This window comes from Cetorhinus maximus, chromosome 2 (assembly GCF_964194155.1).
Source record: "Cetorhinus maximus chromosome 2, sCetMax3.hap1.1, whole genome shotgun sequence".
Classification (NCBI taxonomy): domain Eukaryota; kingdom Metazoa; phylum Chordata; class Chondrichthyes; order Lamniformes; family Cetorhinidae; genus Cetorhinus; species Cetorhinus maximus.
The window spans coordinates 122,926,050-122,952,893 of record NC_135880.1 but is presented as its reverse complement, the minus strand read 5'-3'; the positions used below and the strand labels follow the sequence as shown (position 1 = coordinate 122,952,893).

Sequence of the window (26,844 nt, the reverse complement as noted above, 5' to 3'; positions counted from 1 at the left end):
AGGAATTTTTTTCTCTCAGAGGGTTCTGAATCTTTGGAATTCTATGTCCCAGCGAGCTAAGGTGGCTGAATTATTGAATATATTTAAGGCTTAGACAGGCAGATTATTGAACTACAGGAAGGCAAGGGTTATGGGTGACAGGCAGGCAAATAGAGTTGAAGCCAAGATCAGATTAGCCATCATCTTACTGAATGGTGGAGTTGGATTGAGTGTCCAAAAGGTCTACTCCTACTCCTATTTCTTATGTTATTTTGAATTGCAGAAGGGGAGTGATTATTGCTTAGGAGAAAGGTGATGCCTGGGGTGAGCAGGACAGGTAGGAGTTCAATGACTTCAGCTGTTAATGGGTGTACTAGGCACGAGCATTGGTGAATGAGAAGGATGAGGCAATTGGAACTACTGTTCAAGAGACAGTGGCAGGTACCATGATAGCATCAACCCCAAGATGGATCAATTAGTTATAATTTTTACGACTGCCACCTGCGCTGGGGTGCCCAGCATTGTGGGAGTCAGAAAAGCGCCTTTTGCGAGAATTCAGAGCCTGCATTCTTAAAAGGGCCAGTTTACCTTAGAAGATCAATTGGGCTGCCACAGAAAGTGGCAAAATCCACTGTCATGGGAGACTACAGCGATCATTTCTCAAAATGATTGCATTGGTCCCTTAAAGTCAAAAAAGCTCTTCCACTGAACATTGAGCACAGTGGGGTCCTGGCTGGAGTGTAGCATTGATAAAGCAATACAGATAATATCACTCTGTTATTACTGCCTTATTTGAATATGTTCCGCCATTTCGACCATCAATTCCAGCAGAAAATTCCCAGAAGTTGCAGGAATTGATAAGGAATTGAGTGGAAGAGTTCTTAACCAATGTTCTCTCCTCACCCTCAAGAAAACCAAAATTCCAAAGTTTTTCCTTGGAAAAATTCAATTTATACCTAATTTTAAAAGCTACAAAGGTGACTCAAAAAGCTACTCTCTTTTGCCTTTTTAAAAATGTGTGCTCTCCTTCCCATCACATTAGGTCTCCTTTGCCACAAATCATCCCAAAACTGAGCTTGGGGCTGAGTAACTTGCTCCCAATCCTTTGTTAATGCCATTCCCGATCCAGTAGCTGCTCAAGAGTGGATTATTCAACATGCTCTCTAAGTTTCCTCTACCTCTGTGGGGAAGAGTTTACCTTGCACTCAATCTGACTATATGGTCATTACTTGGAACTCATATTAGCAGTCATCAACATAACTATTACTCAAATCCATACATTCTATCCAAACTAATTTTGTCTGCTTTGCTACATTAGGGTGTGCCTAAATGTGTCTGAATTTTCTCACAAAAGAAGATGAGGTAGGAATTGAACCACCTGGAGCTTTTTTAGACAGGCTGCAAGGCGCCTGAAAGGTGTCCAACTTGAAACTGAGTTAAATGATTTTTCAGGTATCCTACCACAGCCTAAAACAGAAATTAGGCCCCTTACGTCTGTTGTAGGACCCCTCTGCTAAATTGGGCAGTGCAGAACAGAACAGAGGCTGGGCCTGAGAATTCTTCAGTGGCCACTGTGGCCTAAGCAGTGGCTGCCACCAAATTGAGAGTTATCTGCAGAACTAGAGATGCGGGAAAGCACCCGACCCCCCCACCACCCCTGACTCCACAGTAGCAATGTTTCCAAAAACGGCCAAACCAATTCTTACCCCTGTGTTCACAATTGTTATGAATAAATTTTGTAGGGCTCCTGTGCAGTTCTTCAAGTTTATTCTTAATCCTTCAGCACAGTGAGGTCAGAAAATGGCCCACACACTTGTGCTGGCTGAATGGGTAGCCAATTACACGGGGTCAGCTAATTAACACAATTTTTTATATCTCACAAGTCTTCCCAAGGACAGGGAATGTTCAGGCACCTGAGGGAGAGCGGGATTTGATCTCTAAAAGACTGCTGCATTCCTAAAGGGTGTCGACATTTTTTTTGAGGCTGGCTTTGGACAGCACAGTTGGCGGAGCCTCAAGGTTTCACAGCAGGATGTGACCCTGAGGAAATTTGTACTTTTTCAGTGGAGTCCAAATAGAACCAGTGTTCATCAAGCACAACGGGCGGTTACCATTCATGTTAATGCTGTTGTTTCAGGGCATTCCTTACGGAAATAAATGAAAGACAAGTTCTCTGGGCTGAGAAAGAATGCCAAGGTAGATGTCAATGGGTGCCCATTAAAAGCAAGGCAAAGTACTATGCATTCACCAAGCATTCTGTCTGCAGTATGCTGTCACACTGAGATTGAAGCTCTCAAAACACTGGTCTCAGCTTTAACTAACTTGCTTTTCTGCATCTCCATCTTGGTTTCCTAGATGCATTTGCAAGATCCCTCTTCATTCTTTCACACCAGGTAGGAGGAAGAGTGCTCATTGAGGTGCTCTTTCTGTTGTCTCCCAATGTTCTTTTTTTAAAGGGAGAAAGTTGTTCGTTACCAGCAGCAGAGAACCTGCACTCGTGACTGACCAGCCAAATCACTGCAACATCTCAGCTGCTCTACAAGAAATGGCTCCTCCAAATAACTGGGGTGGAGGCCATCAAGGTAGTGGCAAGGGAGAGATTGGTGGCCTCTTGCCAACCCAACATGGTAATGTTTTGCTTTAACTTTAGCCCTGGCTTTAACTCAGGCCACAACAGCGACAGAAAGAGTTTTGGGCAGGAGAGAAATCTCAACGAATTGAACGTTGTCGGAGTCCAAAATACACCTCTGTATCTCAGCTTTTCAATATTTCTGAGCCCCCATCCACCTACAATGGGGATTTACCACATTCCCCAAAACATGAGAGTTAAAATTGTGCATGGTAGTGGTGAGGGTTTGGTTGGGGCAGGGCCACTGGGGAAACACAGTGGGTTCCAACTAAAATCGGGCCTTCAGCCTTCTTACTAACACCCAATATTTGTAGAACATTGAATGCCACAGTACAGGAGGGGGCCATTTGGCCCATCAGTTCTGTGTTGAGTGTTTTCTAGAGCAACCCAAAACTCATCACACCACCCTGCTCTCTCCCATAACCTTGTATCCATCTCAGTCTCAAATATTTATTCAGTTTTCATTTGAAGATATAATGGTTTCTGCCTCAGTCACTCCCCATGGGAGGTACCACACTCCAGCAAACTTGTGTGTTAAGAAATGTATCAAAACCCTTTCCTCCCTCACTTAAGTGATAATCTTAAATCAATAATTCTTATCCCCAATTGCTCACCCAGTGGGAAAATGGCAGTATGTCACCCGAGCGCAAACTGTTTCAGTGACAGATGTGGAAATGGACTTAGAAAAATATATAAGAAAAGAAAGAACTTGATTTATATTGTGCCTTTCACAACCTCAAGACATCGCCAATTAGCAATGAAGTACTTTTGAAGTGTAGTCACTTATAGCAGCACAGCAAGCTCCCACATAAATAAATTAAATAAATTATCAGATTGTCCATTTTAAGGATGAGTGCTGGCCAGGTCCCTGGCAGAAACCCCCTGCTCTTCTTCATTATAATGCTATGGGGTACTTTACCTCCTCCAGAGAGGACAGACAATGCCTTAGTTTAACTGCTCATCCAAAAGACTACACCCTGTGACAGTGCAGCACTCATTGCTGCACTGGAGTGTCAGCCTGGATTTTGAGCTCAAGTCTCAGAAGCGGGGCTTAAACCCACAGCCTTCTGACACACAGACAAGAGTACTACACACTGAGCCATGGCCGACACCTGAAATGCCACCCACAGTACCTTCAAATGAGTCACAACAATGGAAGTTCAATGAGTCGGTGACTTTTATCCTAACAAGCAAGGTGGTCCTGTACTGGATATAGTCTGCAGCAGACAGAACAAGTCAGTGACTGCCTCCCTGCTGATTCACTGACTGTAAAGTAGGTCTCCTCTAACATGCCCAGATAGTCATGCATGAATTGCATGATGTAATTCCTGTACTGCACACTCAGCCAGTGCACCTGCTTGTCCCTCCTCCTCAGGAATGTCTCTTCTTCCAAATCCTGAACGGATGGATACTGACAGGCACTGTGCAATGCTCATGGTCAACGGAGATTGCAGCTGGAGGGGGACCTGCATGCTGCCGTGGGAGGTGTGCACCATAGGAGCGCTGATATAGGAAGCAAAAGAGCCCTGAGCAGTGAGCGGAACAGAAACAAATGCAATGGATTTCTGATCAAAGTTCATCAAGTAGCAGCTGTAAAGCGAATTTCACTAACACCTCGACAAAGCTTTACTTGAAGTTTTTCAAAACAGCCTATAGGCCCAGTAGTACCTGTTATATACAGGAGAAGGAGGAACTGAGCTGTAAAACAGTGTGGGAAATTTAGAATGAGAACACCTTGGAGTGAATCACACCACTGAAGACTCTCACTCCTGCAAAGTCAGAGGTTCGATGCCAACCTGCCCGATTCCACAGACCACTGTGCTGTTGACAAGAGAGGAAATACTCTTCAAGCATTTTATACATGACTTCCGCTCGATCAGCCTGAATGTGAACTTCTCCAAAGGGAAGATTAAACTGGGAGGATGGAAGACACCATTCGAACTCTGCAACAAGCATATTTTGATCTCTTCAGCTATATTCCTTGAAAAACCACTATCTAAAAACCAAATTAGACTGCAATCTTGTGCAATGGATTGAAGACAAAAGTGCACCATAATGCTACTGAGGTTTATAGAAATCTATAGTATGGCATCAGTCGCAAGAGATAATCTCAACCACAACTTCCATTTATGTAGCACTATGTAGAAAAACACCCCATGGCACATTAAGAGTACTGTGCATCTGCTGCAGTCATGCAGTTGACTTTTTAAAGTTAACTTTAAAAGGAAATCAATGATTATCTTAAACATTTTAATTCCTTGTGACATGAAGGAGCATGAGATCAGTAAGTTGAACTCTATGAATGTATTTAAGTGTACATGGATGATAGTCTGTGTTCCCTGATTCAAGAGAATTGCAGACAGCCCTAAGTGATCACTCACACACCACTCGCAGAAACAGTCAGAATACAGTGCTGCTTGGAGCATAATCAACAAAATGCTTATAATCAAAGAAATTATTACACAAAGGGGAACAAGGAGGGCAATGTTGACTCTTAGCAATAATGTAAAGCATGTGATGTCAGCTCAGCCATTGTTAAACATCTCAAATGACTTCAATGGAAGCAAAAATCAGGAGAGGCAGCTTGCTAGGTAGCTGTGCCAACATCACATGCTTTAAACTATTGACAAGAGTCAAAATTATCCCAAGAAGTCTTGATCTTAAAAGGGTCAATATAATATCCTTGGTCTATGTGCATCTGGGAGCACATGATGTAAGCTTCTGCATACTTTGGCAGAGCAGGACTGGCAAATAATTACAAACCCCACTCAAGTGGGTCATTTAATGAGCCACTGCAGTGCAGACACTTTAAACTAGGAAGATGACTATTTGGATGGAGGGAGCAGGGAATACCATCTTTGTGCTCTGATATTGGGTCAGCAAATCATAATGCTGCCATCGCAATGTAGTGTAACTAATAAAATATTGCCCCAAATTTTAACAAATGATCAACACTAAAGTAGGAGGTGTTGTGGCTCAGTCAGTAGCACCCCTGCCTCCGAGCCAGAAGCTGTGAGTTCAAGTCCCACTCTAGGACTTGCTGGCCACAGAAGGAACGTTAATAGTGCGATTCAACAGATTGATAATCCTTCCACCGCTGTTCCCCAAAGTTGGGGGGGGGGTCTGTGTGAAGATATGAAACCAACACTAGAATATCAAGGCATTTCTGTAATTTCTGTATTATAAGCAGAGGATGCAAACCTTAACCATGATGGCATATTTGAATTAAGAAACTTCAAAAGTCTAAATGAAAATGCACCACATACATCGTACTTTATTCCCAAACCAATACAAATATGCAATTATATTGATTTAGCACCAGTACAGGGAGGAGAATCCAAAGCACCAATTGCTGTAAACAAATCTTCATGTAAATTATGGACAACTTTGGAAAACATTTCAATAGTACTAGGTGTGTAGTGCTACCAGGGCGCCGCTCTGACACCTCCTGTTCTGACGAATGACAATTTCCAAAGCCCGAACCCAAGGAACCAATACCGGCATTCCAAGAAGTCGGGGAGCGGATCGGGACTTTGGAGGCCAGGCCGGGAACTACATTTCCCAGCAGGCTGCGACAGCTCTCGAGGCTTTCATACATGCGCCAGCCAAGAACTGGCCGCACATGCGCAGTTTGTTTTTTATCGTTCCATGGGCTGGTGAACGGCCCTGTGCACCTGCTCAGAAGGGGCTAAAGAACTGAAACAGTGCGAAACTACAGGTCAGGTAACCTGAACAGGAGTGCCATTACAGAGGTGCCCCATGGAGCAGGGAGGGTCCCAGAAATAAAGTCCCAGTTAAGAGTCAAAGATAGGGATCAGAGATAGATCCCATTGAGTCAGGACCAAGTCTACAGGGAGAAGACTTGAAGGGAAGTGGGCTTGAAGGAAGCTACGAAGATCTGAGGAGGTAGCCAAACGTTGGTGACTCCTTACTGATGGCCTTTGGCGCAATAGTGTTCTGCTTGGCACGGCTGAAGATCTGAAAATGTGCTTGGAAGGTGAAGCTTGAGTCTACATGGAGATCCAAAGGAACTGCTGAAGATTGAAACCCTGGAGGTGAACAATGTGCCAAAACTACTTTCCGTTTCTAGCGCCGCTGCATTGCGTGCCAGTCATTGCCTGTTTAATGTTTACTTATTATGTCTTTTGTCCCCGACACCCCGCTCTCGACGCATCGAAGTTGCAGATTAACAGCTTATAAAATAAAACAGCCTAAAATCCACTGGCCTACTCAGTACTCACTGCCAGCCTGAAGGGCGAAAGGCCTCAGTCAGAATTGCTAACAGCTGCCCACAGGAAACAGGACAATTTCTAAAATCTCCAAACCCAAGAGCCTGCTATACATGTAATTGGGGGAAAAAAACAAACAAGCCTTAAAAACCACCTGACAGCTACACAGTGACCATGAAACACAAAAGCATAACTTCTGTCTTTTGTGCAGAAAGTGAAGTAAAGAACATCTAAGTCCTGTCACACTGAGTGATGCAGGAGAGGAGAGCTGCAGCTGCCTCAGAGCCAGATTCAAAATTGACCACACCATGTAAATCTGAAACTGAGCTTGGTCCTGTGGCAGGTCTGTATCCCTGTGCTGATGTGTGGACAGGGGAAACGTGGAAGAGGATAAAAGAGACATATCCTTGGTTAGACTATAAGGATGAAAAACTTGGGTGTAAAGTGTGCGCAATTATTAGCAGCTTTGCACTTTTCACGTCCAAGGGATTGAGACTTTCGAATGAATGGCGTTTGTACTGTGGATCAGGCAACGGATCCAACCAAAGCACACGTATAAAACCTCTCAAAAAAACTGTAGAACACAACCTGTCGAAAGCTCACATCACTGTGCAATGTGTCGTTGAAAAAGCAAATGAAGAGGTTCCTGGAAAAATTTGTGACAACTTGAACAGAACTCATCTAAAGTAGACTTGTGCAGTTTACCGTTCTGCATACTACTTGGCTCAAAACAACAGACCTTACTCTGACAATTTTGGCATGCTGGAACTTCAAAGTGAAAATGATGTTGACAAAGGAATTGGGTTGCATTCCCACCACAGTGCTGCGGAAATTATTGATGACATAGCTACCAAGATGAGAAAGAAAATTTGCCAGCATATCAAAGTAATCAAGGATAAAGTTTCGATTTTTATTGATGAATCTGCAAGCCCAAGTAGCAAAACTGCTCAAGCAGTTTATCTGAAATTGATAAGAAGGATGATCTACACTTCATGTTTATAGATCTGCTTGAACTTCCAGGTCAAATAGCTGATACAATAGTTAAGTATCTTCTTGAATGTTTTGAGAAACATGGTTTTGATGACTCCTACCTGAAGCAGCATCTTGTGGCGTTTGCTGGTGATGGAGCGAGTGTTATGCTGGGCACCAAATCAGGTGCAGCTAACAGACTTATGAAGCAATACCCAGGTATTATTGTTTGGCATTGCCTGAACCATAGGTTAAAACTTCCAGTGGGCAATTCAGTGGCAGAAGTTAGTGGGGTGAGCCATTTCCATTCATTTATGGACAAATTAGACACTTGTGTATAACAGGTCACCTCTCAATCTGAGAATGCTGGCAGAATGCATTGCTGAATTAGAACAACAAGTTTCCAAAATAGCTGCGTTTTAAGCACCAGGGGCTGGAGTTTCAGCTTGGCGCCCAGGTACATGCCCAACACGCACGAGCGTGAAATTTGTGCGCAATGGCATCCGGCAAGCATCCCGACATCATCGCGCACTCACGATATTTCAGTCAGCAGGCGCACGCAGGAGTTGGCAGCGCATCCGCCAAAAATTAAGAGGGCCAACAAACCCATTAATAAATTAATTAAAGTGAATTTTTCCCTGCCCCCAGGCAAAAAGGCCAAGCAGCCTTTGGATTTTTGAGAAAACCTCATCCACGGGTGGGATGAGGTCTCCAATGTTAATTTAAAATAAGTTAAAAAATGTAAATCTCATTTTTAACATGTCCCTGCTTGTGTGACAGGCTCACATGAGGGGACATGTTTATCTTAATTTTAAAATCTTTATTTTTAATGTTAGAAATCTTCAGCTGCCCAAGGCAGCTCTGTGCCTTCAGGGAGCTTTCACTGAGCACACCCAGTGTATGCGCTGACTTCCACACTCGCCCTCCCCCCGCTACCCAGACAGCCCTGAACATTTCCGTGCGTGATTCACACCAGCCAGCGTGAAATTGTGGTCGGGGCCCAATCGCAGGCTGCGGTCAGTTTCGCGGTCGCTCCCGGGCCCGCCCGCCGTGCCCTATAACCACCACCCCCCCTCCCCCAAACAAGGTAAAAATCCTGCCCCAGATGTGTAACAAGTTCATTTCGAACAGTGTCAGGCTGTGTGACGCAACTATAAAGCATTATATGCTCGTTTCGAATTGGCAATGAAAGATAAAACAAGGTCTGCGTCTAACAGGAAAACCTATGAGGGTCTGTTAAAGAGAATTTCCTCAAAACAGTTTCCCTTAGACTTAGCTCTGATGTATGACACATTACATGAACTCAGCATGTTCTCAAGAGTGTTTGCAGAAACGCACTACAATGGTTGTGTATGCAGACAAACCGATCTTTCACAGCATACGCTTTTTGCGTGGACTGATAGAGTGACCTGGCACAAAAACTCTTGAGGCCAAAGTTGTAGTTGTATGGTGAAAGTTTGGAACGGTTTCGTTAGGGAGAAACAATAAGATTATCAGCATAATTATCAGCAGTTTTTGAGCCAATCTTGTTAATAATTTAGAAAAGCAAATGTTCACAACCATGTCATGCCCCTGCAGCCCAATCCAGTCATGCATCTCTGATCTACCAACTGCGTGTTCTTGACAAAGACTATTGGCCAGCTGAAATGCCACCACATTATGGAGAATAGGCAAATTCTTCTCTCTGTAAGTGACTTAAGTTGTCACCTACTTCTGTAATCAATGCATTCAGAGATTATGTGGAGGAGGCAGGACAATGCATTCCTCAGGATTTACAATCATTACTAAATTGTACACAAGTAATTACAAGCAGCACTGCAGAATGTGAGTGAGATTCAGACAAATGAACTTAATTATAACACCAACACGCTGAAGAATTCTCATAAACTGGGTGTCAGCCCTTATGTTTGTGGGGTGCGGGGTGCTCCTGACACATTGGGATCCAACACCTTATGTCAAAACCTGGCTCCTATGTCACTGATCAGCAGAAGACTTAAGGACAAGATCAGCCTCTTCCTTGAGGAGAAATGTGGAGCCAGACTCGTTGTGAAAATAATTGTGAAGCATTGGTTGCAGAAATTCAAGAAGCATCATGTTATCATATTTTTGAAAGTTTGTGGTGATAAAGCATCTGCAGACAATGACGCTGCTGAAAAATTTATCAATAAGTTTGCTAGGCTAATTTCAGACGAAAACTTTTCGCCTGAACAAATTTACAATGCTGATGGAACGAGTCCGTTCTCGCGATATGCCCCCAGGAAAACATCAGCAACGGCTGAGGAGAGTGCACCAACGGGTGTTAAGGATGCTGAGGACAGGCTGAGTGCCCTTGGCTGTGCCAATGCGGCTGCCACACACAAATGTAAATTGGCTGTACTCGGGGAGAGGAAATGTTCCAGGGACTTCAAGGTATTTGGACATTACTTGTTCATTACTATGCAAATAAGAGAGTCTAGGTAACTAGGGACAGGTTTTCTGATTGGGTTCACAACCACTTTTTACCAGAGCCACGTGCACATTGTCGAGTAGCTAGATTTGAAGAGAACTGTAAAATCATGTTGCTCCTGGACAATTTTTAAGCACACCCCCTTTTGAACTCTTGGTGAAGAACAATGTTTTCGCAGCTTGCTTCCCCCACTACATAACGTCATTAATTCAGCCTATGGACCAAGACAATTTTCAGTCCGTGAAACGTAAATATAAAGGAGTCTTCTTAAAAAGTATGCTCGGTGCAGTGAACAGAGGCCAGGGGGTGGAAGGCTTCCAAAAGGAGATTACAGTTAAGGACACCATCTACGCATCTGCTAATGCCGGGTGCCTTGTTGATAAAGGCACCTTGACCAACGGCTGGCACAACGTTTGGCCTGCAACAATGTTCACTGAAGACGATAATGGGCGGAATTTTCCATACCCGTTGGCGCCAGGCATCATGGCGGGCATGAGCGGACAATATGGCGGGAAGGCCAAAAATCAGTTTCACACCGTCGTGAAAGCAGTTTGCGATCGTCCGCTCCACCCGTCAACTTTCCTGTCGCCGGACATTGGGAACTTTATTTTAATACATCTGCTTTTCATTATGAGCCCTGCTTGCCGGAATCACCTCTCCACGCTGGATCATCCAGGCACATCGGCGCGATTACACACCAACCTGTTTCACAACAGCAATTATAAGGCGTGCACCTGGTGATTGCACCTTGAGGAGAACTCAGAGGTTGAGCGCACAGTAACACTGCACAGCGCTCATGAGGGTAGCCTGTTAAACTTCAAGGTTGAGGTGCCGTGCATTCAAGGTGAGGGCAGAGGCAAGTTGTTTGTTCCTGCATGGCTGACACCGTGGTGCCCGGGCAAGGGCTGCACTGCGGTTGGGACAAGGTGGGGGGGGGGCAAGGGCTGCATGTCGGTTGATGGCAGTGCACAAGCACGTGTGGGAGGGGGCGGGGAGAGAAGCGGCTGCGCATTAGGGAAACCTTGTATAAAGTAACCATTCCGTTCAGGTGCAGCCACATTGACATGCTTGGAGTCGGGGCTCCAGCTTATCTGCCCACTTGAGCAACACAGAGGCACTAAAATGCCAGTAAATGCTCCAGATCTTTTCACCCCTCTGGCACTGACTGCAAACTAATGAGCATTTTAGTGGACTGCAGAACAATTGGACAACCGGGCAAGTCGTACAATCTCCTTGAGAAAGCTGGCCATGGAGCAATCACTGATGGAGGCGCCCACAGTCCCTTGCAATGTTATCATTCAGATTTGTACTAGTTTCCCCCATGGTTCAAGCTAACAGAGCAGCCTTGCAGTGCAGGTTAGGAGAATGCCTGCACCTGAGCTGAGAGCACAGTGTGCAGTCCAATGGGCAAAACTGCCGCCAATCAGTCAGGTGGAGTGGGGCGGAGGCGGGTGAGGATTCGGGCAGCCACCTGCTGCAGGATTTGGCGACGCAGGGACATGGCGAGCATCCATTGCCAGCGGTCGTAAAAGTGACCACAGTGCTCAATTTTTACACCAGTGGGTCCTTTCAGAGCTCCACAGGAGACTTCTGTAGGATATCACAAGCCCCCAGGCACAAATTCAACCATGAGGCCATATTCGTGAAGGCTCACAATATCATGCAATTCGTCCAGGATCAGGAAAGAGCACTGGGATTTATCCAGATCTCAGGCTTCCCACGGGTGCAGGGTACCATCGACTGTACTCACATGGCACTCAGATCTCCATGGCAACAAGCGGTCAACTTTGTCAACTGCAAGAGCTTCCACTCACTGAATGTTCAGCTGGTGTGCGACCATCACTAACGCATCCTACAGGTCTGCGCACGGTTCCCAGGGAACGTCCATGACTCTTACATTCTCAGTAGGTCTCAGATCCCTGACGACTTCCATGGTTCGCCGAGTGTGCAGGGTTGGCTCCTCGGGGACAAGGGCTACCTGCAGAGGACGTGACTGATGACACCCATGCAGCAGCATTAAAGTGCAGCAGAGAGAAAATACACGAGGCCCATGTTTCAACTCTCGCCTGGGTGAAGCAAACCATCGGAATGTTGAAAATGAGGTTCCAGTGCCTGGATCAGTCATTTGGAGCCCTGCAATACAATCCATAGAGGCTATCATGGATCATCGTCGCCTGCTTCACCCTTCATAGCCTGGTGCTGAAACAGGGAGAGGAGCTGGCTCAAGAGGAGATGGAGGAGCTGCACATCTCCTACACTGAGTAAAGACGTCAATGGGGATGAGGGTGAGGAGGTCCTCAAAGGCGAGGATGACAGCGATGAGGTCATCACACTGGCCAGACAAGCCAGGCGTGGTCAGGAGGCCCTCATAACTGCTAGGTTCGTGCAGCATGATGACAACATGCACTGAGGAGAAACCATAGATCCTCACATTGCATCTGTGAATGTTTGACTCCTGTCTGGCTGATGGCAGCGCACATACCCTCTGTGATAAGACTCCTGTCATGGAGATGCAGTAGATGCCCATAGTCCCTACATTCCAGGAGGATGATGACAACATGCAGTGGGGACACTCTACAGATCCTCACATAGCTTATGTTAGTGTCTGACTCCTGCCTGGCTGATGGGAGCTCGCTTGCGCTCTGTGAACAGGGTCATATCATGGGGACGCAACAGGGAAAATGTAACTTCTCCAGATCCTATTTCATCCTTCGTGAGCTGAACCCTTCAGGGCCGAACTGTCACAGGACACAGTTGGGAATGAGATGGTGGCCAGCCACACCTCAAAAGGTGCTGAGAGCACACAGAAAGAATGACGGAACACTGTGCTGCAGGCCCAGGACATTCTGGCAGCAATGATAAGGTCCATCAAGGTGCAGGCATGAGTGATGTGACCAGTGACTGTGAAGGTTCACCTTCAGTGTGCTGGGAAGGTTGCACAAACCACAAAGACGAGGCCCTAAACTGAGAAACCTGCCTTTATTTTGTGTAGGGGCCAAGGTTTCACATCTGAGTGACACAAACACTGCTCATCGTAACAAGCAGCCACAGACAAGGGGATATTCTTGGGAGTTTATCTACAATTGTGAACATTATGTACACGTGATTAACATCACTGCCCAGGCTGTGCAACTACACGTTCTTATGATTCGTTAATTTAGTTTATTTGGTTGAACTTGAAAGAGTTACATCTTCTTAACCTTCCTAACTCTGCCACTATATCTTGGTGCTCCCCTGACATCCACAGCAGAGGTGAAGGCAGCCTGCTGACTGTTACGCCCTGTCTGTGATGACTTTGGCAGGTATCCTTTAGCAGGCCGAGACCTAGAGGGTCCTGGCCTGCTTTCAGGGTCCTGTGTGGCTGTGGCATCCTTCTCGGCCTGCGGAGCTTGATTTGCTGAGGTCACAGGAAGAGAGGATTCCGATAGGCCAGACAGTCCCAGAGTCACCTTGGTTGATGTGGATGGCCCCAGGGTGTGCATCTGCTGATCCTCCTCCCTATGGGTACTTGAGGGCTCCTGGCTGACTCCTTGAGAAGTGGAAGCTGGAGTGAGATCGAGCTGCCCCAGACCCCTCTCACGTTGGCACTGTTGGAGGCCAACTATGGTGTCAGCGATGGAGTTCAGCCCACAAAGCAGTGTAGCACACATGTCCTGGATCAAGGCCTCCATGGCGGCCGCCATCCTGCCAATGTTGACCTCGGTGCATTGGCATAACAGCATGATCACATCGGACTGAAGGCAGATGGACTCCTCCATCATGCCTTGCAATGTGAGGAGTGCAGCTGACATCCCTTCCTGCTGTTCCCGTGATTGTCTTTGCAGCTCCAACAACTGATCGAGGACTGAGTCCAGAGGCTCATCATCTCACTCAGACTCCGCAGATACCTTGCCTCCAGCAGTCCTCCGAATGCTGGCGACCTTGGTGTCCCTGCCTCTTCCTGCTGCGGAACAGGTTGTGTGCTGTGCTCACCAGATAGTGAACCCGAGCCTGCTGTACATGTAGATCTCACCGAGGTGTGTGTCGCTGCACTGGTGGAGGGTATGGGTGAGTGCAGTGACAGATCTTCGAGGGTGCTGTCCTCAGGGTCCTCATCCAAGGAGTTGTCAGCGCTGGAGTCAGGGCCAAGGTTGCCTGAGGGTGACGTGGCAGATGTGCCTATGAGAGAAAGTGGAGATTATTAGTGCATGGCTACCGCAGTACATAAAAAAATGAACTCATAGCTGAATTGCCAGAGTAATAACCTGGTGCATGACCCTCACTTGGATGCTTGGTGCCAACCTCGCTGTCACCGGAGGAATGGTCCACGTCCTCTCGGGCCAGCTCTAACACACAAGTCTTCGAAAGGACTGAGGATGTTGATGGTCTGGGACCTCTCCCTTTTATTGTGCGCGATCTTGTCCTGCATAAAGATAGATGGAGAGTGTGAGCAAGGCATATGCCAGGGCAAATGAGAAGGATGCCACATGTGTGCATGTCTGTGTGCTAAGTGGAGCCATGGACGGAATGAGGAGGTGATCCCCAGAGGAGATGAGGCCAGATGGAGATGATAGGCTGTGTGTGAGAGAGTGAGTGGTGATGTCCCTTGAGTTGGCAGAGAGTGAAATGCCAGTGAATGTGTGATGGGCTTGTGAGTGTGAGAGTTTAGATTGATGAGGTGGTTGTCTTACCCTGGCAGCACATATGAGATCATTCATCCTCTTTCTGCACTGGATGGTCAACTTCTTGTGGGCAGCATTGGCCCTGGCCACCGCTGCCACCATCTCCCAAGCCAGAGTGGTGATGGTGCTGCCCCTCCTGCAGCCAGAGCGGGGGTAGGTGATATCAAGGCGGGCTTCCACGGCGTTCAAAAGGCGTTCCAGGGATGCATCACTGAATCGGGGGACTGTAGTCTTCTTGCCTTTCAGGGCCATGTCTTCTGTACAGCAGTCCTGGGCTGGAAGTACTGGGAGGTGTGCAAGCGGTTGCACTTTAAATATGGTGCCCGGCGTGAGGAAGCGTCAAGGTGACGGCGTGATGGGCAAATCGGAGGCCACCCACCAGCAAACAGCATGTTTCCCGGGAAGGCATGATTAATGAGGTGGAACTGGGATGATACGGCTTGAAAAGCCACCATTGAGGTCAGTGGTTAAAACGCTCTTTTTCCCGCATGCTACCGCACTTAGTGCAAATCTGGGATGATTCCGCCCAATACTGATGAAGACTTTGAAAGTTTTCCTGTGAACAAGGGAAACACATCTGGTAAATGGAAAATGTATTTCAATGGAATGTGCGAATACGCTGGAGGCTGAGGATATCGAGGAAGTATTTAACAGTGATAACAATGCTTCCGTCGCACAATCTTTGACTGATGGGGAGATTTCAGAAACAGTGTTACATCAAGATCAACTTGATAAAAATAATGATGACAAGGATGACATAGTGAAGGCGGTAGAGAAAGTGCCCATAGACTATTGGCGGGGTTTTCCGCATCCGCCCGCCGCCGCGATCTTCTGGTCCTGCCGCAAGTCAGTGGACTTCTGGTTGGGGCGCTGCCTCGCCTGTGGTGGGTCCCACCCACGACAAGGCCAGAAAATCCTGCCCAATATCATTAAGATGTGTGACGGGTTGATTGGTGCACTCGAACAACACGCGTTTATAAGTGAGCAAGAAATAATGTTAATCTATACAATAAAAGACAAACTTACGAAACGAAAACCAAAGTTGATGAGGCAGATGAAGTTGGAAGAACTATCCAAGAATGCCAGCCAGCAGAATACATCAACTCTCTGAACCCTCTCCTACAAGCAGAATCGCAGATGGCACCACGGCAGGGAACTTATTACAGGTACCCTGCATACATTATTCAGTGATACATCTTAGTTTTCAAGTCATTTTATTTACTTTAGACTATAGCTAGCCTACGCTTTGGCTATTGTAATGTAAACAGGCCTCATCCTAAACATGGTACCTGAAAACCAATATTATCTGAAATCCGATATACAAACGGCCCTGAGGATTTTGGATAGCAGATATTCAACCTGTAAAATGTTGCATAATGAAATTCTAGCTACACTGAAGACTAATAATTCAAAGTACCACATGGTTCAAAATAAAATGCCTACCACCTAGCGGCACTAATATTTTTCACTTAAAAAGCATAGTTTTACTGATGTTTGGGGACTCAAATACATAGGAAAGCAACTTAATAGATTTAAAAATGATATGGCCAACACATTTTCTCAGAGCTGCTGCATCTCAAAATTAGGCACTAGGCCCCTGAATAGTCCTATACAAAAGCACAATGGGGTATAATTGCTTTGGTGCTTTTCTGATATCACTATAATTGTGGGAGAAGATTGGTGGAAATTTGGAGAAACAGTGTTAAGTGACTCTGTGCTGTTTTTGTCGGGTTTCTTCTAAAATTCCAGGCAAGTAGCTCACAATCTTGCATGCCAATTCAGCTTCAAAACACCTATAAAAATCCAATAATCAGTTCTCCTTTATATTTTACACAAGCGGATTGTAAGATAATCCAAATATGGAGACAAACAATGGACCAATCATTCTGATATCAGAGGTAAAGAACCCTTTGAAATTGATGAGTACAGGAAAAGCTCCAGGCATAAATGGAGTAACAACAGAACATCTAAAAGCCCTTAGAGAAACAGAAATAGAAGTGATAACAGAAATTTGTAATCAAATATATACCAAAAGATACATTCCAAGTGACTTGGGACATTCATTATTTGTTAAGATACCTAAGAAACCTAAAACAATGGAAAACAATCATTTTAGAACCATAAGCTTAATGAGTCATCTCATTAAAGTGATCTTGAAAATCATAATTGAAAGAAATAATAGCATATGTGAAGCAGAGACTGGTGAAACGCAGTCTGGATTTCGACCTGGAGTAGGAACCAGAGAAGGAATATTTAACCTAAGAACAATCTTCGATAATTATCTATAAGTAAACAAGAGCATTTAGGTATGCTTAATAGATTATGCCAAAGCTTTCAATCGTCTTTATCATCAAAAGCTTATAGGCGAACTGGTGAAATGTGACATTGACAGTAAAGATGTAAGATTTATTCAGAGCCTATATTGGGACTGAATTGCGAGCATCAGGCTAGGAGATGGACAATCAGATATGTTTCCAGTGAAGAGAGGAGTATAACAAGGCTGTGTACTGTCACCAAAGTTATTCAATCTGTACACTGAACAATTATTCAGAGTCAGATGTACTTCCGGGGTAAAAATTGGAGAACATATCAAACTCGCAATAAGTACGCTAACCATAGAAAGCTACTTGCAGAATCATAGGAGCCTCTAAATAATATCATAGGTCAAGTAAAAATGGATTGAGTATGAACTCCAAAAAGACAAAAACAATGGTAGTTGGAAGGAATTAGAAGAAACTAGAGTGAAGATGGTGTCACACTGGAACAAGTAAATAAGTTTGTCTACTTAGGACAAATGATGTGCTGCCAAAATCAGAAGGAGGATAGAGAGAGCCAGAAGTAATTTTGTGAAGATAAAGGAGGTGTTAACAAGAAAACTCAAGCTTTGCAAAAAGCAAAAAAATTCATAAAATGCTACATTCTATCCACTTTCCTGCATACCCCAGAATTAAGGATCTGTGGAAGAAAATAGAACCCTTTGAAATGTGGATACTAAGACATTTGCTTAAAATTCCATAGACAGACCATAAGACAAATTAATAGGTGCTTGAAATTGCAAGGGCAAAAAGAACTCTAAAAAGTGCCATCCAGAAAAGAAAATGTCAGTATTTCAGCCATTTGATCAAAGCTGAAAAGCTACAGAGATCCCTTCTAGAGGGGATGATGGACTTCACAGAGCAGTTGCAGCCAAGCTGCAGTGGATGTGCAAAGATGGTGCAAGACAGACGAGCGTAACATACCATGACAGCAGATCTTCTGGTAAGGGTAGCGAGACAGGAGAGGTCATTTTGCTAATGAACAGAGATAGGATGAATATTATAAATGCATCTTCTGAAATACACCCTTAACAGCAAATTTTGAGGAGAAAAAAATGAAGGTAACAAAATAAACATGAATCAACTCCCAGTGGAAAAGTCATCCAAACAGTTACACAGCAATTTATACAATGGTGAGCAGCCTCACAGGAGGCCTCTTGAAACACATCAAGATCAGCATGCAACCAGTTACCATGGACTTGTGTGGGATTTAGGTAAACCCATATTGAACAGCTGTACAGCCTCAAGAAAGTGTTACTTAAAATCCCCACCAAATCTGGAGCACAACAAATCAGAACTCTACAGGTGATTTTCAACCTGTGCTCAATGTCACCAAAGCTCCGTGTCAGGACCAAAGGTTTGCAAGATTTCTTTACACAAGAAATACTGCCATATAATTTGTCTTTGTAACATTAACTAAAATAAAATCATGAACCTACAACTGCAGCTGAGAGGCTCCATTCTCCTTTGGTACCAAAGTCAATTATGAAAATTAATTACTTCTAACATTTTATTTATTTTTAACCAACTTGATTTAAAATAATTATAGAATATTACTGTTACAACAAACACTCCCTGAATCAGATTATTTGATCACTCCCTTACTATCGCGTACAAGTTAGGATAGGAGATTAGCAAACCAGTAACCATTGGTGAGAAATTGGCTTCGGCTGCACTTGTTTTGTAAGTGTTATGAGAGACAGCCTTTCGGTAAAACTGAGTAATTTAAAAATCCCAGAGGGAAACTTTAAACAACTGTCATAACCTATATTTTTTAAGTGGGATGTTTGAGGTGCAGCTCTAAATTCAGGAATCAAACCACCAGTTCGAGAGGTGTTATATTAAACTAAATGAAACATTTTATTAATTTACACAAGTTAAATATGTACACATGGCTACAAATTACTACAATCATAACTTTTAACAAATTCCCAAACTTATTTCCATTAAGGCAACAGCAACCCATAGGCTTAACTAAACACCAGGCAAAGCATTTTCACCGTACAAATTCAAAATGAGATTCCTTTCACTTTGCTTCCTGTGGAAACAGCGGTAGGCTTACAGTTGCTTTGATCTTACATTGCCTCTGCCCTGCACACACGAGAACTGCTGAAGTTATACCTAGCACAGCTCATTGAATGTAAATACTCATTGTATCACTAGCCTCTTTTAGCTCCATCTCTTCTAACAATAAAAGCCCTTTTATAGTATCAATTTTATTAGTAATATAAACAGAGTGCTTGGTCTCCGCTAGCTAGGTTCCAGATTTCACTCGCCTTCTTGAGTGCTCTATTCAAAAAATGCAAATGCACTCTACCTCCCTTACATCTCAAACTAGTATACATCAAAGCACCCAGGCTAGCTGACTTTAATCCAAATAAGACACTCCCAGAGACTAAACCTCTATTTGAAATGAAAAATATTTTCCAATAAATTATATACATTAATAGCTTCATGACAGTGAGTGCTATAACTGCCCTAAATGGCATCCATAACGTTTGCGTGCACTTATGGGGCCAATCATACAGGACATCCTACTGGTGAGGGCATTAATGAACATGCAGTGAATGTCCGTCAGAGTTGCGCTGATCTGGCAGGGCACGGAGTCAATCAGCATGCAATGCTGATTTGACACTAGTGGTGCCATTTTGGAGTTCAATGCTCCTGCCAATATCCTCTCTTACCCCCGCAAAATTGAACACATTATCAGCAGCAGGAAGAAACTCCCAACAGCACTATTTCAAGGAACATAGGAAATAGGAGCAGGAGTAGGTCATTCAGCCCATTGAGCCTGCTCTGCCATTCATCCAGATCATGGCTGATCTTCTACCTCAACACTATTTTCCCATATTATTCCCCATATCCCTTGATACGTATAATGTCTAGAAATCAAATGATCTATGTTTTGACTATACTGAAATGACTGACCCTCTGCAGCACTCTGGGATAGGAAATTTCAAAGATTCACCACCCTCTGAGTGAAGAAATTCCTCCTCATCTCAGTCCTAAAAGGCCTACCTCTTATTCTGAGACTCTGTTCCCTGTTCTAGACCACCCCTAGCCAGGGGAAAAATCCTTCCTGCATCTACCCTGTTGAGCCCTGTAAGAATTTTGTACGCTTCAATGAGATCAACTCTCATTCTTCTAAACTCTAGAAAATACAAATCCAGTCTCCTCAATCTGTCCTAATAAGACAATCCCACCATCCCAAGGATCAGTCTGGTGAACCTCTGTTGCACTCCCTCTATGGCAAGCATATCCTTTCTTAGGTAAAGAGGCCAAAATTGTACACAATACTCCAGGTGCAATCTCACCAAGGCTATATACAATTGCACCAAGGCTTCTTTACTCATCAACTACTTATAGGTTAGTTGCTTGTTGATTTCTTCTGACAGCTACTAGGATTCTACAAGTGTTCTGTGCTTTCTATAGTTGTTTCGATTTGCAGATGTCTACATCCAGTAGCATAGCAGGTGTTAGAGGGCTTCTTGCCAACTTCAAGACTTCTGCACAATCAATTTGCTCCCAGATATGGATTTACTTGTAGCCATTCCACTTGGAATATAGGAAGGTTTAGAGAATGAATAGAGGCCATGCAGAGCAAGACAAGCTGCTGGAAGAGGGAGGAGGAGGAGGAGAAGAGTTCTCAGGAGAAGACCACGTCAACCCAGGGTACTCAGGGAGAAATTTTCCTACCTGAATCTCAGCAAGAGACAATGTGTGAGACATCTGTGCTTTCAGTAAGAATGTTCTCATTGAATCTATCATCCACTGCAACCAGAACTACAACATCCAAGCAAGGCAAGGACTGCATTACCAGTGGCTGTGAGTGACCATGGCTATGAACTTTAATGCACCTGCCTCCTTCAAGGTTGGAGCCAGAGATATTTGCAACAACTCGCAGTTTGACAGCCACTGTTGAGTAAGGGAGGTCACTGAGGTTTTCTATTCAATGAGAGCTAACTACATTTCATTCTCTATTGTCAGGGACCTGCAGGTGGAACAAGCATGTGGTTTGATGAAGCCTGGAGGCTTTCCCATGGTGAAGGGTGCCACTGTTTGCACGCAACTCACTCTGCCACATGTCTAGTCACCCTTATACTGAAACTGAGGGGGATTTCATTCCCTCAGCATCCAGTTGGTATGCAACCATAAGCAGCAAGTCATGCAATGTTAATGCCCAGCATCCTAGTAGCAGTCATTGTGTATTTATTCTGCAGTAGTCCGCTGTGTCAGCTGCATCTGAGCCACCAGGGCAAAACAAAAGGTGGTGCTATTCAGCCACAAGGGCTCTGCGCTGACAATACAGGTCATAGCTCCGGTGTACAAAACACAAGTATGTAGCGTGCATATAATGAAAGCCATGGTGGCAAACAAAATGTTATAGAGCAGATAACTGACATGCTAAAACAACACTACTGTTGCCTGGATCACTCTGCAGGAACACTTATACTTGGCAGGGCGGATGTCAAGATCCTTGGTGATCTGCTGCATGCTGCACAACCATGCCATCATTAGGATGCAATCCCTGCTACTACCTGAACAGCAAGCATCAGAGGAGCATGAGGAAGAGGAAGTGGAAGAGAAGAGAAAACCCAGACAGCCCTTTTTTGGTCAGGTTGTGCATAAACTAATCCAAGTACAATACTTGTAGCAAACAACCCCAATTCCCCAATCATCAGCTGTTCTACACCTTATCTACCCCTGTCACTGACCATCACAGCTTCCACTTGATCACAATGCCAAAATAAAAGCGAACACAAAATGCCCCAATCCAATTTATAAATAAAACCAAGCCATATTGCATACAACAGTCAACTAAATCACTCTTGTGGATTCCCTTAATGCTTCCTTGTGCCTTTGTCTGTTCTACTGTTCCTATACATTGCTACCCCAGTGGCGGTAGCAGGGTTGGTGGAAGGCTGCTGACTTTCAATGGAGGTTATCATGGATGGCCTGGAGGACAATGTTGAACAACTCTGGGACTACATGGTGTGAACTGCACCATTTCAGAATGGATAGCAGCAATTTGGGCTGGCTGACTGACAGGCAACAGCAAGGGCATTGGCGGCATGGCAGGAGTGGGGTGACAAGACAACAGATTCATGCTCCACAGAGCCACTGCCACTCCTTCTGGCAGCACCTCAATAATCCTAGTTACCTGTTGGAGGAGAGTGTGCTGGACTGCTATGACATCCTGTAAGCTCCTTACACTGAAATCTGCAGCCATGATGACAGCAATATGACCTTCCATTGCAGCACACATTTGGGTGACTGCTGTTAGTGCTGGAATGGAAGCTACAACATTGGCCAGTTTCAGTGGAGTTGGCAACAACTTCAATGGTGGAAATAATGGACTCCAAGCTCTGCACAAATTCCTGTGCCAAGTTGTTGTTGGACTCCTTTATGCTCCTTGACACTGACCATATGCACCAAGCATTTTGTTGTACATACCCATCATTCCCATTCTGTGGGCTGCCTCAGAGAAGTCCTCATTTGATTTCTCTGCAGTGGAACCCTTGTGCAACCTTGGGAAGCTGGCACCTGCACCATCCTTGTCTCCTGCCCTTGCTGCAGGCCACTTGTACCTGGTGTCTCACCAATCACAGATTCCACCTGGAAGCTATCCTCTAAGATATGCACAGTGTCAGTATCTGAACTGGTGACTGCAAGTGTGAAATCAGGTGACGATGCTCTGTATTCATCAACGCTGTCTTCTTGGTGTTCTCTACTACTTGGCCACGTTAGATATCTTCGGTATCTGCAAGGAAAAAGATACAAAGGTAAGGTTGCAGTGAGCGGAGGGAGAGAGGCTACAGCTTGTAAATCAGAAGAGAGCGTGGAATGAAGGGGAAGTATGATCAACGCATCCTCTAAATTTTTTTGTAGTATGCAGTCAATTTGTTTGACTTAATTAGTGTAGCCATGAGTGCACAGTAACTTAAAGGGAGCAAATTGTGCATGTCAACTTTTGGGTTGATGCCCAGCTACGTAGCTTAGAGGGAACATTGGGTAGGATGTGAGAAGGAGGATGAAGTATGAGGATACTGCTGATGTTTTCAACCCCATCGCTGGCCATAGCCTCAGCAACAGTCTTCACAATAATGGTCAGCATGGAGGAACAGGACCTGCAGGTGCCAGTAATCTCCAGTTAACTCCTGCTGTCTCTGGTTGTGTGCTGCTTTGACCTGCAAGAGAGGCGGAACAGTGTCAGTGAGTGGCGTGCAATCTGCTTGCCTGATGTGACTGTCAGGTAAATAGCTGGCAGTGTATGCAAGCTGTAAAATGTGGAACTGAGGCTTGCAGCTCTGCTAAGTGTGTGAGGATGCCTTGAAACATATGAGCGCCCACCAAAGCAAGGTGTGAAACTGAATTCAATAAATCTGATAGGTTATGGGTTAGCACCAAAAAGATGACCACTAAAGCTGTCATCCTTCAGGAATGAGAATTTGCCACCCCTATTTGGTCTGGACTACATGTGACTGCTGCCCCACTTGATGCAATTGACTGCTAATGTCTTCTGTCCAATTAGAGACAGGCAATAAATGCTGCTTAACTGACATCTGAAGAACAACGTTTATAAAATGTCCTATATTTGTGGGGTTTTGCTGTGTTTCAATTGACTTCTACCATTTTACCTACAAAGAAGACAGTGAATGTACCTCAAACACCATCCTTTATTTATAAAATACTTTATCGGATAAAGTCCAAGTTCTTTCTTGTCTCACGTGTAGGTTCATTACCAAATTTGAAGCAGACACACTAGCTACAAGCACCTGGTTAAACTGGCTTTTTAAAATTTGTCATATCAAATCTGGAATACAAGCTGTAACAGTATTTCGCAGTTGCTGGTCAATGAAAGCCCATTAAAACTGCAGCTCTGTGTTTAGGGGACATGAAAACTACACAAAGGCAAAATTTATTTTCATATTTTACAATACCTAAAACAATGTAAATTCAATGGGAGAAAAACTGCAATTGCCCACCATTTCACTGGTTGATTTTTTAAAAATTGGCATGGAAGTTCAATTTTCAATTCAGATGTTGAAATTAAAATGGTACAGAAGGCACCTTAATAGGAAAAAGACACCTTCAACAAAACAGCAAGAGGTGTGACGATTTAAGCAAAATAAAGAATAGGAACACTTGTTGTTCCTGAACAGGACAAGCGTTCTCTAAAAGCTAAAACAAATTCAACTACGGTTTAGTTGCCCATATAATTTAGATACCTCAGAAATGCAGTGTTCAATTTACAATGGAATTCCTTTGTGTTTTTAATTGTTCTATGACAACTTGCATTTATGTAGTGTTTTTAACGTAGGATGTCTGAAGATGCATAGCAGAGTGTAGTCAAAACAATAACCGATCTTGTGTCAAAGGTGAAGTTAGAAGGCTGACCAAAAGCTTGATCACAAAGAGGTAGGTTTTTTAAGGAGAGTCTTAAAGGAAGGAAGGGAAGTGCAGAAGAGCAGTTCAGAGAGGGAATTCCAGAGAATAGGGACCCGGTAGCTGAAGGCACAGCTGTCGCTGCAAGGGTAATGGAGGCTGGGTTGTACAAGAAACTAGAATCAGCAGAACAGTTTGGGGAGTGGGGTGCTTAGAGTCAGAGAAAGTTATTGAGACGGGGAAGAACAAGGTCATGAAGGGGTTTGAACATGAGCCGACAACAACTTGCATTTATATAGTGGCTGGGTTTTCCGTGCCAACTGGCATCAGGTGTGTTCAGTGACGTGAGCAGATAATATGGCGCCATCAGTTTCAGGACAGTGTGAAACCAGTTTGCAATCGTCCACTCAGCCTACCAATGGCGGGCCACTTTTCCCGCCATTGGACGTCAGAAATCTCATTGTAATACACCTACATATCATTATAAGGCCAGCCCACTGGAATTGTCTCCCCTCCCTCCCCGCCCACCGGATCATCCGCCCACAAGGGTGGGAAAATACACCAACGTGTTTCACAACAGCATATATAAGGCGTGCACCTGGCGAGCTGCACTTCACTCAGGACTTCAAAGTTTGTTTGCCTACCTTGCTTCGGGCAGCACTCGTAGTCATCAGCACCAGGCTTTACAGACAGCACCACATCACTTTTAGGGGGGCTCACAGGCAGGTCTCTACCTACCAGACCAGCCATAAACTGGGGGTGGCTTTTTCAATTGTTCCTGGGCTAGGCTTGCTTGGGAAAAGGGGAGAAGTGGCCTCAGGCAAGGGAGCTGCAGGGCAAGTTCTGTACTGGGAAAGGCGGGTATCCCAGTGTGTGTGTGGGAGCACATGTTGATCTGTGTAAGTGGCCTCAAGATGGTGAGGGCTGAGGAGGCAGTCTCCAGAGGAGATGAGGCCAGATGGACATGAGGGTATGTGTGTGAGAGAGTGAGTGATGATGTCCCTTAAGCTGGCAGTGAGTGAGATGCCAGTGAATGTGTGATGGGCTTGACTGTGTGAGTCTAGAGTGATGAGATGGTTGCCATACGCTGGGAACATGGATGAGATAATTCATCCTCTACCTGTATTGGATGGCCAACCTCTCCTGTGCAGCATTGGCACTGATCTACCAAGCCAGAGTGGTAATGCTGCTGCAAATCCCTGAGGTCAGAGCCGGATTAGAGGACATCGCAGCGAGCCTCCGTGGCGTCCAAAAGGCGCTCGAGGGCTGCAGTTTTCTTGCCTTTCAGGGCCATGTCTTCTCTGCTGCAGCCCTGGGCTGGAAGCACTAAGCGCAGCTGTACTTTAAATGTGGTGCCTGGTGTGATGAAGCGTCAGATGATGGCAGGTGAATCGGAGCCCGCCTGCCATCAAAACAGCATGTATCCAGGGAATGCATAATTGACGTAGTGGGTTTGGGATGATACAGCGTGAAAAGCCACCATTGTGGACGGCGGGTAAAACATCACTTTCCCACCAGCTGCAACACAGTGTAAATCTGGGACGATTTGCCACAGTGACTTTAACAGCAAAAACTTCCCAAGGTGCTTCACTGGAGTATTATTATACAAAGTTTGGCATCAAGTCATATAAAGAGATAGGTAACCAAAAGATTCGTCAAAGAGGTAGGTTTTAAGAAGCATCTTAAAGGAGGAAAGACAGGTAGAGGTGGAAAGGTTTAGGGAGGGAGTTCCAAAGCCTAGGGCAAAGACAGCTGATGACATGGCCAACAAAGGTAGAGAGGTGAAAATCAGAGATGTGCACGGGCCCAGAATTGGAGGAGCGCAGCTATCTCAGAGAGTTGTGGAGCTGGGGGAGGTTACAGAGTTAAAGAGGCCATGAAGGGCTTTGAACACAACGATGAGAATTTTAAAATCCATATGTTGCTAATGTAGGTCATCAATGAGGGTGACAGCAGAGCAGTGCGTGGTGCAGGAAAGGACATGGGTAGCAGTGTTTTGGATGCGCTGAAGTATATGGGGGGTGCAGGATGGAATGGTAGAAGAGCACTGGAGTAGCCAAGTCTGGAGGAAGGAAAGGCATGGATTAGGGTTTCATTGGCAGCTGGGTTGAAAGGTAGGAGCGAAGGAGGGCAATGGTACAGAGATGAAAGTAAGCGAACTGTGGGATAGAGCTACAGCGTGAAAGTTCATCTTAGAGTTGTATCGGGTGCGGGTGAAAACAGTCTGGTT

General features: G+C 44.9%; 1 protein-coding gene across 1 annotated transcript in view; it reads right to left on the bottom strand.

The window, feature by feature from the left end:
* Positions 1-26,844, bottom strand: part of LOC144689691 (doublesex- and mab-3-related transcription factor 1-like) — a 181,101-nt gene that overhangs the window by 112,837 nt on the left and 41,420 nt on the right. The window contains exon 4 of the mRNA XM_078557002.1: positions 14,225-14,259. Within this exon, the coding sequence (XP_078413128.1) occupies positions 14,225-14,259 (35 nt within the window). The remainder of the gene's footprint in view (positions 1-14,224; positions 14,260-26,844) is intronic.